Source organism: Salmo salar, chromosome 02, assembly GCF_965601325.2.
Source record: "Salmo salar chromosome 02, fSalSal1, whole genome shotgun sequence".
In the NCBI taxonomy this organism is placed as follows: Eukaryota; Metazoa; Chordata; class Actinopteri; order Salmoniformes; family Salmonidae; genus Salmo; species Salmo salar.
Window position 1 is genome coordinate 1,776,260 of NC_138292.1, and position 14,464 is coordinate 1,790,723.

The 14,464-nt window shown below is 46.8% G+C and overlaps 1 protein-coding gene across 1 annotated transcript in view; it reads left to right on the plus strand.

Annotated features, from left to right (window-relative positions):
* Positions 1-14,464, plus strand: part of LOC106592657 (CUB and sushi domain-containing protein 3) — a 369,408-nt gene that overhangs the window by 340,252 nt on the left and 14,692 nt on the right. Inside the window, 5 exon segments of the mRNA XM_082968525.1 lie at positions 2,424-2,535; positions 9,279-9,458; positions 11,080-11,145; positions 12,108-12,266; positions 13,403-13,515. Coding sequence (XP_082824651.1) covers positions 2,424-2,535; positions 9,279-9,458; positions 11,080-11,145; positions 12,108-12,266; positions 13,403-13,515 — 630 coding nt within the window.

A 14,464-nucleotide genomic window follows, 5' to 3' on the forward strand; every position in this document is an offset into this window, starting at 1 on the left:
CTCTCTCTCTCTCTCTCTGTCTCTCTCTCTCTCTCTGTCTCTCTCTCTGTCTCTCTGTCTCTCTCTCTGTCTCTCTCTCTCTCTCTCTCTCTCTCTCTGTCTCTCTCTCTCTCTCTCTCTCTCTCTCTCTCTCTCTCTCTCTCTCTCTCTCTCTCTCTCTCTCTGTCTCTGTCTCTGTCTCTCTCTCTCTGTCTCTGTCTCTGTCTCTCTCTCTCTGTCTCTCTCTCTCTCTCTCTCTCTCTCTCTCTCTGTCTCTCTCTCTCTCTGTTAGCCTTCATTAGACTAAACTGTACTTCTGAGAACTCCTTAGTTTATTTGATGTGCTCTACACACATTTCCAATAGTGATGCAATATAAATACTGAAAAAAAATACTGTTGTGAAATGACTAATGCAGTTAATAGACAAGACTGTCTTTTGGGGTTAATTAGACTTAACTGTCTTTTGGGGTTAATTAGACTAAACTGTCTTTTGGGGTTAATTAGACTTAACTGTCTTTTGGGGTTAATTAGACTTAACTGTCTTTTGGGGTTAATTAGACTTAACTGTCTTTTTAGGTTAATTAGACTAAACTGTCTTTTGGGGTTAATTAGACTAAACTGTCTTTTTAGGTTAATTAGACTTAACTGTCTTTTGGGGTTAATTAGACTTAACTGTCTTTTGGGGTTAATTAGACTTAACTGTCTTTTGGAGGTTAATTAGACTAAACTGTCTTTTTAGGTTAATTAGACTAAACTGTCTTTTTAGGTTAATTAGACTAAACTGTCTTTTTAGGTTAATTAGACTTAACTGTCTTTTGGGGTTAATTAGACTTAACTGTCTTTTGGGGTTAATTAGACTTAACTGTCTTTTGGGGTTAATTAGACTTAACTGTCTTTTTAGGTTAATTAGACTTAACTGGAGTCATCAAGATCCTACATCTGTATCCTGAAATAACATATTTCCTCTTAGAGAAACACCATCAGTTTAGTCATGGTCTGTCTGTCTGTCTGTCTGTCTGTCTGTCTGTCTGTCTGTCTGTCTGTCTGTCTGTCTGTCTGTCTGTCTGTCTGTCTGTCTGTCTGTCTGTCTGTCTGTCTGTCTGTCTGTCTGTCTGTCTGTCTGTCTGTCTGTCTGTCTGTCTGTCTGTCTCCCCTCGGTGGTCCGTCCGGTGGCGTTTCGTCCTGTCTGTCTGTCTGTCTGTCTGTCTGTCTGTCTGTCTCTCTGTCTCTCTGTCTCTCTGTCTGTCTCTCTGCGCCGGTGGGCAGTAAGGGGTTTAGTAATGTCTGTCTCTCTGTCTGTCTCTCTGAACCAGGTGGGCAGTAAGGGGTTTAGTAATGTCTGTCTCTCTGTCTGTCTCTCTGAACCAGGTGGGCAGTAAGGGGTTTAGTAATGTCTGTCTGTCTGTCGGTCTGTCTGTCTCTCTGAACCAGGTGGGCAGTAAGGTGTTTAGTAATGTCTGTCTCTCTGTCTGTCTCTCTGAACCAGGTGGGCAGTAAGGGGTTTAGTAATGTCTGTCTGTCTGTCTCTCTGAACCAGGTGGGCAGTAAGGGGTTTAGTAATGTCTCTCTGTCTGTCTCTCTGAACCAGGTGGGCAGTAAGGGGTTTAGTAATGTCTGTCTGTCTGTCTCTCTGAACCAGGTGGGCAGTAAGGGGTTTAGTAATGTCTGTCTGTCTGTCTCTCTGAACCAGGTGGGCAGTAAGGGGTTTAGTAATGTCTCTCTGTCTGTCTCTCTGAACCAGGTGGGCAGTAAGGGGTTTAGTAATGTCTGTCTGTCTGTCTCTCTGAACCAGGTGGGCAGTAAGGGGTTTAGTAATGTCTGTCTGTCTGTCTCTCTGAACCAGGTGGGCAGTAAGGGGTTTAGTAATGTCTCTCTGTCTGTCTCTCTGAACCAGGTGGGCAGTAAGGGGTTTAGTAATGTCTGTCTGTCTGTCTCTCTGAACCAGGTGGGCAGTAAGGGGTTTAGTAATGTCTGTCTGTCTGTCTCTCTGAACCAGGTGGGCAGTAAGGGGTTTAGTAATGTCTGTCTGTCTGTCTCTCTGAACCAGGTGGGCAGTAAGGGGTTTAGTAATGTCTGTCTGTCTGTCTCTCTGAACCAGGTGGGCAGTAAGGGGTTTAGTAATGTCTGTCTGTCTGTCTCTCTGAACCAGGTGGGCAGTAAGGGGTTTAGTAATGTCTCTCTGTCTGTCTCTCTGAACCAGGTGGGCAGTAAGGGGTTTAGTAATGTCTGTCTGTCTCTCTGAACCAGGTGGGCAGTAAGGGGTTTAGTAATGTCTGTCTGTCTCTCTGAACCAGGTGGGCAGTAAGGGGTTTAGTAATGTCTGTCTGTCTCTCTGAACCAGGTGGGCAGTAAGGGGTTTAGTAATGTCTGTCTGTCTGTCTCTCTGAACCAGGTGGGCAGTAAGGGGTTTAGTAATGTCTCTCTGTCTGTCTCTCTGAACCAGGTGGGCAGTAAGGTGGAGTTCCAGTGCCAGCAGGGCCACCTACTCCAGGGTTCCACCACCCGACTCTGCCTGTCTGACCTCACCTGGAGCGGCTCTCAGCCAACATGCATCCGTGAGCTCTCCTTATCTCTTCCTCTGTCATCTTCCTCGCCTTACCTCTTCTTGTCTGTCTGTCTCTTCTCCCTCCACCTCTCCTCTCTCCTCTCTCTCCTCTCCTATTCCTCAGTCCTCAGTCCTCTCTCCTCTCCTCTCTCTCTGCTCTCACAACCTCTCCTCTCTCCTCTATTCTCCCTCCACCTCTCCTCTCTCCTCTCTCCCCTCTCCTATCCCTCAGTCCTCAGTCCTCTCTCCTCTTCCTATCCTCTTTCCTCTCTCCTCTCCCTCAGTCCTCTCTCCTCTCCACTCTCTCTGCTCTCACAACCTCTCCGCTCTCCTCTTTCCCCTCTCCTATTCCTCAGTCCTCTCTCCTCTTACTATCCTCTCTCCTCTCTCCTCTCATATACCTCAGTCCTCTCTCCTCTTGCTATCCTCTCTTCTCTCTCCTCTCCTATACCTCAGTCCTCTCTCCTCTTCCTATCCTCTCTCTTCTCTCCTCTCCTATACCTCAGTCCTCTCTCCTCTCCTCTCTCTCTCTGCTCTCACAACCTCTCCTCTCTCCGCTCTCCTCTCTTCTCCCTCCACCTCTCCTCTTCCTCTCTCCACTCTCCACTCTCCTCTCTCCTCTCTCCTCTCTCCTCCCTCCTTTCTCCTCTCTCCTCTCTCCACTCTCCTCCCTCCTCTCTCCTCCCTCCTCCCTCCTCTCTCCTCCCTCCTCTCTCCTCTCTCCTCTCTCCTCTCTCCTCTCTCCTCTCTCCTCCCTCCTTTCTCCTCTCTCCTCTCTCCACTCTCCTCTTCCTCTCTTCTCCCTCCTCCCTCCTCTCCTTTCCACTCCACATCTCCTGCTCCACTCTGCAATCAACACCATGCCTTTATGAGTCTGTCTACCAGTGAAGTGTTGTTGACATGATTACTGATGTGTAGTGTAGCCTGAAGCGTGTAGGGCTGGTGCCGGGCCAATTGCTGGCTGTTTTTCTAAACCAGAGGGGCTTTTCAACTGGGACCCGTCACATCACATGTGGAGTAAACACATGACTGATGTATTTAACGTTAGTATTTTAAGAGTGATAAGTATGTGCTATTTACACTTATTCATCCAACATTAAAAGGGAACATTAGTACTGTACACATTTGCATAGGATTATGATTTATTGCTGTAAATGCTGATGAAAATTATATTTCGTAATCACTATTCCATAACTACTCCCCTAGACAGAATCCCCATTAGAATTACCCTTTGATGAAAAATGGCTTTGTTAGCTAATACAACGTCTGTATCCTCCAGTTATAAACCAACGGTGTGCCTGTGTGGTTATTTATGTCCAGTATCTCAGTGGTCTTTCTGATCTGTCTACTGCACTGCCATGTGGTGTGTTCCTGTCCTGGCCTGTCCTGGCCTGGCTGGTCCTGGCTGGTCCTGGCTGGTCCTGGCCTGTCCTGGCCTGTCCTGGCTGGTCCTGGCCTGTCCTGGTCTGTCCTGGCTGGTCCTGGCTGGTCCTGGCTGTCCTGGCCTGTCCTGGCCTGTCCTGGCCTGTCCTGGCCTGTCCTGGCTGGTCCTGGCCTGTCCTGGTCTGTCCTGGCTGGTCCTGGCCTGTCCTGGCCTGTCCTGGTCTGTCCTGGCTGGTCCTGGCCTGTCCTGGCCTGTCCTGGCCAGTCCCACTGTGGTTGAGGCTTGGCTGGGGTTAGCCATTCAAATAGTGCTGTTCGGTTCTGGCCCTCTCTTCTCCTCCCCTCCTCATAATGTTCCCATTCTGTCTGTCTGTCTGTCTGTCTGTCTGTCTGTCTGTCTGTCTGTCTGTCTGTCTGTCTGTCTGTCTGTCTGTCTGTCTGTCTGTCTGTCTGTCTGTCTGTTTTTTGTTGCTACTGTGTGGTCCTATGTGGTCCTGTGTGGTCCTGTCCTGTCTGGTCCTGTCCTGTCTGGTCCTGTGTGGTCCTGTCCTGTCTGGTCCAAACAAGTAGCCAGCTGTCATAAGGACAGGATGTCCATCTCAAATGGCACCCTATGGGCCCTGGTAAAAAGTAGTGCACTACATTGGGAATAGGGCTCTGGTCTAAAGTAGTGCACTACATAGGGAATAGGGTGTTATTTGAGACACCACCCCTTTGAGTCTCTGGTCCTGTCTGGTCCTGTCTGGTCCTGTCTGGTCCTGTCTGGTCCTGTCCTGTCTGGTCCTGTCCTGTCTGGTCCTGTCTGGTCCTGTCCTGTCTGGTCCTGTCTGGTCCTGTCTGGTCCTGTCTGGTCCTGTGTGGTCCTGTCCTGTGTGGTCCTGTCAGGTCCTGTCTTGCCTGGTCCTGTCCTGTCTGGTCCTGTCCGGTCCTGTCCTGTCTGATCCTGTCTGGTCCTGTGTGGTCCTGTCCTGTGTGGTCCTGTCTGGTCCTGTCTGGTCCTGTGTGGTCCTGTCCTGTGTGGTCCTATCTGGTCCTGTCCTGTCTGGTCCTGTGTGGTCCTGCCTGGTCCTGTGTGGTCCTGTCTGGTCCTGTCCTGTCCTGTCTGGCCCCACTGTGGTTGAGGCTTGGTCTTGGTCCTCCCTCCTCCTCCCTAACGTCCCCCTCCTACCCATGTCTGTGTGTGAGCCGTCCTGCAGCTGGAGACAGCCACAGCCTCTCATTTCATCTACTCTCAGCGGGAGAGAGGAAGGGGGGGAGAGGAAGGGAGGAGGGTGAGATGAAGAGGAGCGAGAGAGAGAGAGAGAGCCCCCTGAGACACTGTCTTTCTCCCTCCTCCCTCCCTCCTCCTCCCTCTCCTCCCTCCTCCTCCCTCTCCTCCCTCCTCCATCTTCTCCTCTCTGAGGAGCAGAACATAGCCCTTTCATCTTCCCTGTTTTCTTTCACGCCCGATTAGAGTTAATGTCACTAAAATAACATGAAGGGCCAATTCACTGCTGTGACTCTGTCATTAAAACAACATGAAGGGCCAATTCACTGCTGTGACTCTGTTATTAAAACGCCATGAAGGGCCAATTCACTGCTGTGACTCTGTCATTAAAACAACATGAAGGGCCAATTCACTGCTGTGACTCTGTCATTAAAACGCCATGAAGGGCCAATTCACTGCTGTGACTCTGTCATTAAAACAACATGAAGGGCCAATTCACTGCTGTGACTCTGTCATTAAAACAACATGAAGGGCCAATTCACTGCTGTGACTCTGTCATTAAAACGCCATGAAGGGCCAATTCACTGCTGTGACTCTGTCATTAAAACGCCATGAAGGGCCAATTCACTGCTGTGACTCTGTTATTAAAACAACATGAAGGGCCAATTCACTGCTGTGACTCTGTTATTAAAACAACATGAAGGGCCAATTCACTGCTGTGACTCTGTCATTAAAACAACATGAAGGGCCAATTCACTGCTGTGACTCTGTCATTAAAACGCCATGAAGGGTCAATTCACTGCTGTGACTCTGTCATTAAAACAACATGAAGGGCCAATTCACTGCTGTGACTCTGTCATTAAAACAACATGAAGGGCCAATTCACTGCTGTGACTCTGTTATTAAAACAACATGAAGGGCCAATTCACTGCTGTGACTGTCATTAAAACAACATGAAGGGCCAATTCACTGCTGTGACTCTGTTATTAAAACAACATGAAGGACCAATTCACTGCTGTGACTCTGTTATTAAAACGCCATGAAGGGCCAATTCACTGCTGTGACTCTGTCATTAAAACAACATGAAGGGCCAATTCACTGCTGTGACTCTGTCATTAAAACAACCCAATTCACTGCTGTGACTCTGTCATTAAAACAACATGAAGGGCCAATTCACTGCTGTGACTCTGTCATTAAAACAACATGAAGGGCCAATTCACTGCTGTGACTCTGTCATTAAAACAACATGAAGGGCCAATTCACTGCTGTGACTCTGTCATTAAAACAACATGAAGGGCCAATTCACTGCTGTGACTCTGTCATTAAAACAACATGAAGGGCCAATTCACTGCTGTGACTCTGTCATTAAAACAACATGAAGGGCCAATTCACTGCTGTGACTCTGTTATTAAAACTCCATGAAGGGCCAATTCACTGCTGTGACTGTCATTAAAACAACATGAAGGGCCAATTCACTGCTGTGACTCTGTCATTAAAACGCCATGAAGGGCCAATTCACTGCTGTGACTCTGTCATTAACTCATATCTTCAACTCATTGGTTTAGTAGATTCAGGATATCTTCAACTCATTGGTTTAGTAGATTCAGGATATCTTCAACTCATTGGTTTAGTAGATTCAGGATATCTTCAACTCATTGGTTTAGTAGATTCAGGATATCTTCAACTCATTGGTTTAGTAGATTCAGGATATCTTCAACTCATTGGTTTAGTAGATTCAGGATATCTTCAACTCATTGGTTTAGTAGATTCAGGATATCTTCAACTCATTGGTTTAGTAGATTCAGGATATCTTCAACTCATTGGTTTAGTAGATTCAGGATATCTTCAACTCATTGGTTTAGTAGATTCAGGATATCTTCAACTCATTGGTTTAGTAGATTCAGGATATCTTCAACTCATTGGTTTAGTAGATTCAGGATATCTTCAACTCATTGGTTTAGTAGATTCAGGATATCTTCAACTCATTGGTTTAGTAGATTCAGGATATCTTCAACTCATTGGTTTAATAGATTCAGGATATCTTCAACTCATTGGTTTAATAGATTCAGGATATCTTCAAAGCAGTCTGGTATTTTGTCAACACTGCAGCCAGTCTTTGTTCACAGTCCTAATGGGGAGGCAATATATATCTGCGTCTCAAATGGAGCCTTATGAACTCTGGTGAAACGGAGTGTACTAAATAGGGCATAGGGTGCCATAGGGTCCTTATCTAAAGTAGTGCACTATATAGGGAATAGGGTGCCATTTGGACCTGGTCTATAGTAGTGCACTATATAGGGAATAGGGTACCATTGGGTCCAGGTCTAAAGTAGTGCACTATATAGCACTATATGCAAACACATCTACTGCTCTCTCATTTGACCAACAACTTGCTTTAGACCAACCAGGAAAACCTTGAGACGCCTGCTAATACAAACACTGATTTCTTCATTATCAGGGATCCGCACCCCAGGAAACCCTGCTTCTCTGAGTCCATACACTCTATACACGCTGATCTACCCCCAAACCAATATCCACGTGTACAGTGCCTTGCAAAAGTGTTCATCCCCCTTGGCGTTTTTCCTATTTTGTTTCATTACAACCTGTAATTTAAATAGATTTTTATTTGGATTTAATGTAATGGACATACAGAAAATAGTTTAAATTGGGGAAGTGAAATGTAAAAAATAACTTGTTTAAAAAAATTATTAAAATAAAATCGTGAAAGTGTTGCGTGCATATATATTCACCCCCGTTGTCCCTAAATAAGATCTGGTGCAACCAATTACCTTCAGAAGTCACATAATTAATTAAATAAAGTTCACCTCTGTGCAATCTAAGTGTCACATGACAGTATATATACACCTGTTCTGAAAGGCCCCAGAGTCTGCAACAACACTAAGCAAGGGGCACCACCAAGCAAGCGGCACCATGAAGACCAAGGAGCTCTCCAACAGGTCAGGGACAAAGTTGTGGAGAAGTACAGATCAGGGTTGGGTTATAAAAAAATATCAGAAACTATGAACATCCCACGGAGCACCATTAACCCATTATTCAAAAATGGAAAGATTGTGTCACCACAACAAACCTGCCAAGAGAGGGCCGCCTACCAAAAATCACAGACCAGGCAAGGATGGCATTAATCAGAGAGGCAACAAAGAGACCAAAGATAACCCTGAAGGAGCTGCAAAGCTCCACAGCGGAGATGGGAGTATCTGTCCATAGGATAAAAATAAAAATAAATAAGCACACGTTTGGTGTTCGCCAATAGACATGTGGGAGACTCCCCAAACATATGGAAGAAGGTACTCTGGTCAGATGAGACTAAAATGTTGCTTTTTGGCCATCAAGGAAAATGCTATTTCTGGTGCAAACCCAACATCTCTCATCTCCCCGAGAACACCATCCCCACAGTGAAGCATGGTGGTGACAGCATCATGTTTTGGGGATGTTTTTCATCGGCAGGGACTGGGAAACTGGTCAGAATTGAAGGAATGATGGATGGCACTAAATACAAGGAAATTCTTGAGGGAAACCTGTTTCAGTCTTCCAGAGATTTGAGACTGGGACGGAGGTTCACCTTCCAGCAGGACAATGACCCTAAGCATACTGCTAAAGCAACACTCGAATGGTTTAAGGGGAAACATTTAAATGTCTTGGAATGGCCTAGTCAAAGCTCAGACCTAAATCCAATTGAGAATCTTTGGTATGACTTAAAGATTGCTATACACCAGCGGAACCCATCCAACTTGAAGGAGCTGGAGCAGTTTTGCCTTGAAGAATGGGCAAAAATCCCAGTGGCTAGATGTGCCAAACTTATAGAGACAAAGCCCAAGGGACTTGTAGCTGTAATTGCTGCAAAAGGTGGCTCTACAAAGTATTGATTTTGGAGGGGGGTGAATAGTTATGCACGCTCAAGTTTTCTGTTTTCTAGTGTTATTTCTTGTTTGTTTCACCATAAAAAATATTTTGCATCTTCAAAGTGGTAGGCATTTTGTGTAAATCGAAGGATACGAACCCCCAGAAAATCAATTTTAATTCCAGGTTGTAAGGCAACAAAATAGAAAACATTCCAAGGGGGGTGAATACTTTCACAAGCTTCTGTAATATGTTTCCCTGATCACGTCCCTGATTAACTCTCTGTGCGTGTGTTCTCTCTCCAGCCCACTCGTGTAAGCAGCCCAAGTCCCCTCCCAATGCAGATGTGGTTGGGATGGAGCTGGCTCCGTATGGCTACACCCTGCTCTACTCCTGCCAGCCTGGCTTCATCCTGTCTGGGGGGTCAGAACACAGGGTCTGCAGGTCTGATGGAAGCTGGACCGGTAAGGTCCCCATCTGCAGAGGTAGGGAAGTGAAGTCTATCTGTTTTTATACTATGATATTGATATATGTTTCCAACACAACTTGACAGATACTGAGATACATTGCCAGTGATGAGAACATACAATAGATATCTAAATGTGAAAAATAAGTACTGTAGAAAGCTGGTCATGGCCTGGAACAGAAGTACTGCAGAAAGCTGGTTATGGCTGGAACAGAAGTCCTGCAGAAAGCTGGTTATGGCTGGAACAGAAGTACTGCAGAAAGCTGGTCTATGGCTGGAACAGAAGTACTGCAGAAAGCTGGTTATGGCTGGAACAGAAGTACTGTAGAAAGCTGGTTATGGCTGGAACAGAAGTACTGCAGAAAGCTGGTTATGGCTGGAACAACAGCTGAGTACTGAGTAGAAATGGCAGCTGGATGGTCCAGGTCACTGACATCTACCTGTTCACCTACCTGCTGATACACTGACCATGACTTTGATTGTTCTGTGGTGATAGACTGGTGACAGACTGTAAGCTGGTAGGACTTGGTTTTGAGAGTAGACATTGATATACATTGATCTGAAACACTTCAAGGTAATGGTTATGGCAGAACTGAGTATCCTAAACACAATGTGAAAGCCCACACAACTTTTAAAAAGACTGGCGTTTGATCGTTTTCTTTCCAAGTGTGTGGTTTTTACATTCTGTTGTTTTTGATACTCAGTTGTTACTTCCTGCCATCAGCAGCACCTGGAAGAATCTCTTCCTGCCGTAAACAGCACCTGGAAGAATCTCATCCTGCCGTCAGCAGCACCTGGAAGAATCTCTTCCTGCCGTAAACAGCACCTGGAAGAATCTCTTCCTGCCGTAAACAGCACCTGGAAGAATCTCTTCCTGCCGTAAACAGCACCTGGAAGAATCTCTTCCTGCCGTCAGCAGCACCTGGGAGAATCTCTTCCTGCCGTAAACAGCACCTGGAAGAATCTCTTCCTGCCGTAAAGAGCACCTGGAAGAATCTCTTCCTGCCGTAAACAGCACCTGGAAGAATCTCTTCCTGCCATCAGCAGCACCTGGGAGAATCTCTTCCTGCCGTCAGCAGCACCTGGAAGAATCTATACCTGCCGTAAACAGCACCTGGAAGAATCTCTTCCTGCCGTCAGCAGCACCTGGAAGAATCTCTTCCTGCCGTAAACAGCACCTGGAAGAATCTCATCCTGCCGTCAGCAGCACCTGGAAGAATCTCTTCCTGCCGTAAACAGCACCTGGAAGAATCTCTTCCTGCCGTAAACAGCACCTGGAAGAATCTCTTCCTGCCGTAAACAGCACCTGGAAGAATCTCTTCCTGCCGTAAAAAGCACATGGAAGAATCGTCTACATTTTTTCCACAGTGCCGTTGTATCTCAGTAACTATCATGTTGTGTTGCGTTAGAAACTCTATTCTCTGAGAGCTGATGTAAAATTTACACACACACACACACACACACACACACACACACACACAGTATGTATCTTCCCTGCAGGCTCTGCAACATTAAGGAGAGGTACTGTGTTTGCAACACAGTCATGAAGTGTTTATTTTTGATAACATCCCGAGGGTGTTACTGCCGTGCTCTGAAACAGCTCTGATTTGTGAGATACATAATTCTATGTTTCTTTCCAGTGGGCTCCAAACTGACAGAGAAACCTACCGCAACCTTACAGGGAACGCCAAGCCCCAACATACACGGTAGGAATAATACAGTAACTTTACACGGTAGGAATAATACAGTAACTTTACATGGTAGGAATAATACAGTAACTTTACATGGTAGGAATAATACAGTAACTTTACATGGTAGGAATAATACAGTAACTTTACATGGTAGGAATAATACAGTAACTTTACAAAGGAGATTGTTCCATAGCTACTTATGGTAGTTATCCATACTGAGTGGACAAAACATTAAGAACACCTGCTGTTTCCATGACATAGGCTGACCAGGTGAGTCCATGTGAAAGATATGATCCCTTATTGATGTCACTTGTTAAATCCACTTCAGTGTAGATGAAGGGGAGGAGACGGGTTAAAGAAGGATTTTTAAGCCTTGAGACAGTTGAGACATGGATTGTGTATGTGTGTCATTCAGAGGGTGAAAGGGCAAGACAAAATATTTAAGGACCTTTGAACAGGGTATGGTAGTAAGTGCCAGGCACACCGTTTTGAGTGTGTCAAGAACTGCAACGCTGCTGGTTTTTTCACGCTCAACAGTTTGTATCAACAATGGTCCACCACTCAAAGGACATCCAGACAACTTGACACAACTGTGGGAAGCATTGGAGTCAACATGGGCCAGCATCCCCGTGGAACGCTTTCGACACCTTGTAGAGTCCATGACCCGACGAATTGAGTCTGTTCTGAAGGTGAAAAACTTAAGAACAGCACGTTTTCTATACTAGCAGATTGGGTGAGGGCCTCGGATTTTCACTTTATCACATACAGAATAGTCGGGCGGTTGTGGATGGGTTATTAGCAATTACGGGTGAACAAACAGCTGAAAACAGCACCACTTACTGCTATTATTACCAGCAAAACATAATAAATGGAAAGGGGAAAAAAAATAATAATGAAATAAACAATCATCATGTTTTATATGGCTCTATATAATGAATGATCTGTATTGCTGAGGTCTGTAATGTCCTGTATTCCAGTCCCTGATGACGTCTTCGCCCCTGATTTCATCTGGAGAGGCTCCTATGATTATAAGGGTCAGAAACAACCGATGACTCTGACTATCAGTAGTTTTAACAGCAGCACGGGAATAGTGAACGGGACTCTAACCGACAGCAACATGGAATTCCTGCTGTCTGGTAACTTATTTATCACGTCACCTTGTTTCTGCTTTTAGTTGTTGTTGTTGCTGTTGTTGTTTTCGTGCATGTTGTGGTTGTGTCTCACCATATTAATCAGTTTACTGTCAGAAATCTAATTGGTTGAAAAGAGGTCTTTTGTTTATCTGTGCTGACTCCTTTCCCCTTCCCTTCCCTTCCCTCCCCTTCCTCTCCTATCCCCTCCCCTCCTCTCCTATCCCCTCCCCCTCCCTTCCCTCTCCTCTCCTCTCCTTTTCCCTCCCCACCTCTCTTATCTCCCTCCCTTCCCTCTCCTATCCCCTCCCCTCCTCTCCTATCCTTTCCTCTCATCTCCCCTCCTCTCTTCTCTCCACTCCTCTCCTCTCATCTCATCTCTCTCCTCCTCTCACCTCACCTCCCCTCTCCTCCTCTCCTATCCCCTCCCCCTCCCTTCCCTCTCCCCTCCTCTCCTTTCCTCTCATCTCCCCTCCCCTCCCCTCCTCTCCTTTCCTCTCATCTCTCCTCTCCTCTCCTCCCCTCCTCCTCTCTTATCTCCCTCCCTTCCCTCTCCTATCCTCTCCCCTCTCCTTTCCCCTCCTATCCCCTCCCCCTCCCTTCCCTTCCCTCTCCCCTCCTCTCCTTTCCTCTCTCCTCCCCTCCTCTCATCTCCCCTCTCCTCCCCTCCCCTCTCCTCTCCTCTCCTTTCCTCTCTCCTCCCCTCCTCTCTTCTCTCCCCTCCCCTCCCTTCCCTCTCCCCTCCTCTCCTTTCCCCTCCCCCTCCCTTCCCTCTCCCCTCCTCTCCTTTCCTCTCATCTCCCCTCCCCTCTCCTCTCCTCCCCTCCTCTCTTCTCTTCTCTCCCCTCTCCTCCCCTCCCCTCCCCTCCCCTCCCCTCCCCTCCCCTCCCCTTCCCTCTCCCCTCCTCTCCTCTCCTCTCCCCTCCTCTCCTTTCCTCTCATCTCCCCTCCCCTCTCCTCTCCTCCTCTCTTCTCTCCCCTCTCCTCTCCTCCTCTCTCTCCTGCTCCCCTCTCCTCTCCTCTCCTCTCCCTCCTCCTCCCCTCCTCTCCCCTCCTCTCCCTCTCCTCCTCCTCTCCTCTCCCCTCCTCTCCTCTCCTCTCCCCTCCTCTCCTCCCCTCTCCTCTCCTCTCCTCTCCTCTAGGAGTGTATAAGAACCGTGAGGCCAGGTTAATGCTGCTGCTGTACCAGATGAAAGCCCTGTCCCACAGCACGTATAGCCGGGTTACCGAGGAGACCTGGGCTATGGATGGTTTTGTAAGTACCCTGGAAAACACTAGAGTCAGGTATACTGGAGAGGCTGTCAACTCTGGTATAACTGTAGAATACCTTCAGTGTGTTACTTTCTACCACAGGAGTCTCTGTTTTCACCATGGTAACGTTTACGAAAATATTGATTCAACAAATCTGATGTTGCAAATTGTTTCTAGGTTTCAACTCTCTGTGATATTGAACAGTTAGTATATTGAATATGTTTATAGGTTTCAACTCTCTGTGATATTGTATTGAACAGTTAGTATATCGAATATAAGGAATATAAGCCAACTTCTCTACAGAACTGAGAACTTCAATGGCCTTTACACAGTAACATGGTAGGACTGTACGGCAGACAGACAGCAACATGGTAGGACTGTACGGCAGACAGACAGTAACATGGTAGGACTGTACGGCAGACAGACAGTAACATGGTAGGACTGTACGGCAGACAGACAGTAACATGGTAGGACTGTACGGCAGACAGACAGCAACATGGTAGGACTGTACGGCAGACAGACAGTAACATGGTAGGACTGTACGGCAGACAGACAGTAACATGGTAGGACTGTACGGCAGACAGACAGTAACATGGTAGGACTGTACGGCAGACAGACAGTAACATGGTAGGACTGTACGGCAGACAGACAGTAACATGGTAGGACTGTACGGCAGACAGACAGTAACATGGTAGGACGGTACGGCAGACAGACAGTAACATGGTAGGACTGTACGGCAGACAGACAGTAACATGGTAGGACGGTACGGCAGACAGACAGTAACATGGTAGGACTGTACGGCAGACAGACAGCAACATGGTAGGACTGTACGGCAGACAGACAGTAACATGGTAGGACTGTACGGCAGACAGACAGTAACATGGTAGGACTGTACGGCAGACAGACAGCAACATGGTAGGACTGTACGGCAGACAGACAGCAACATGGTAGGA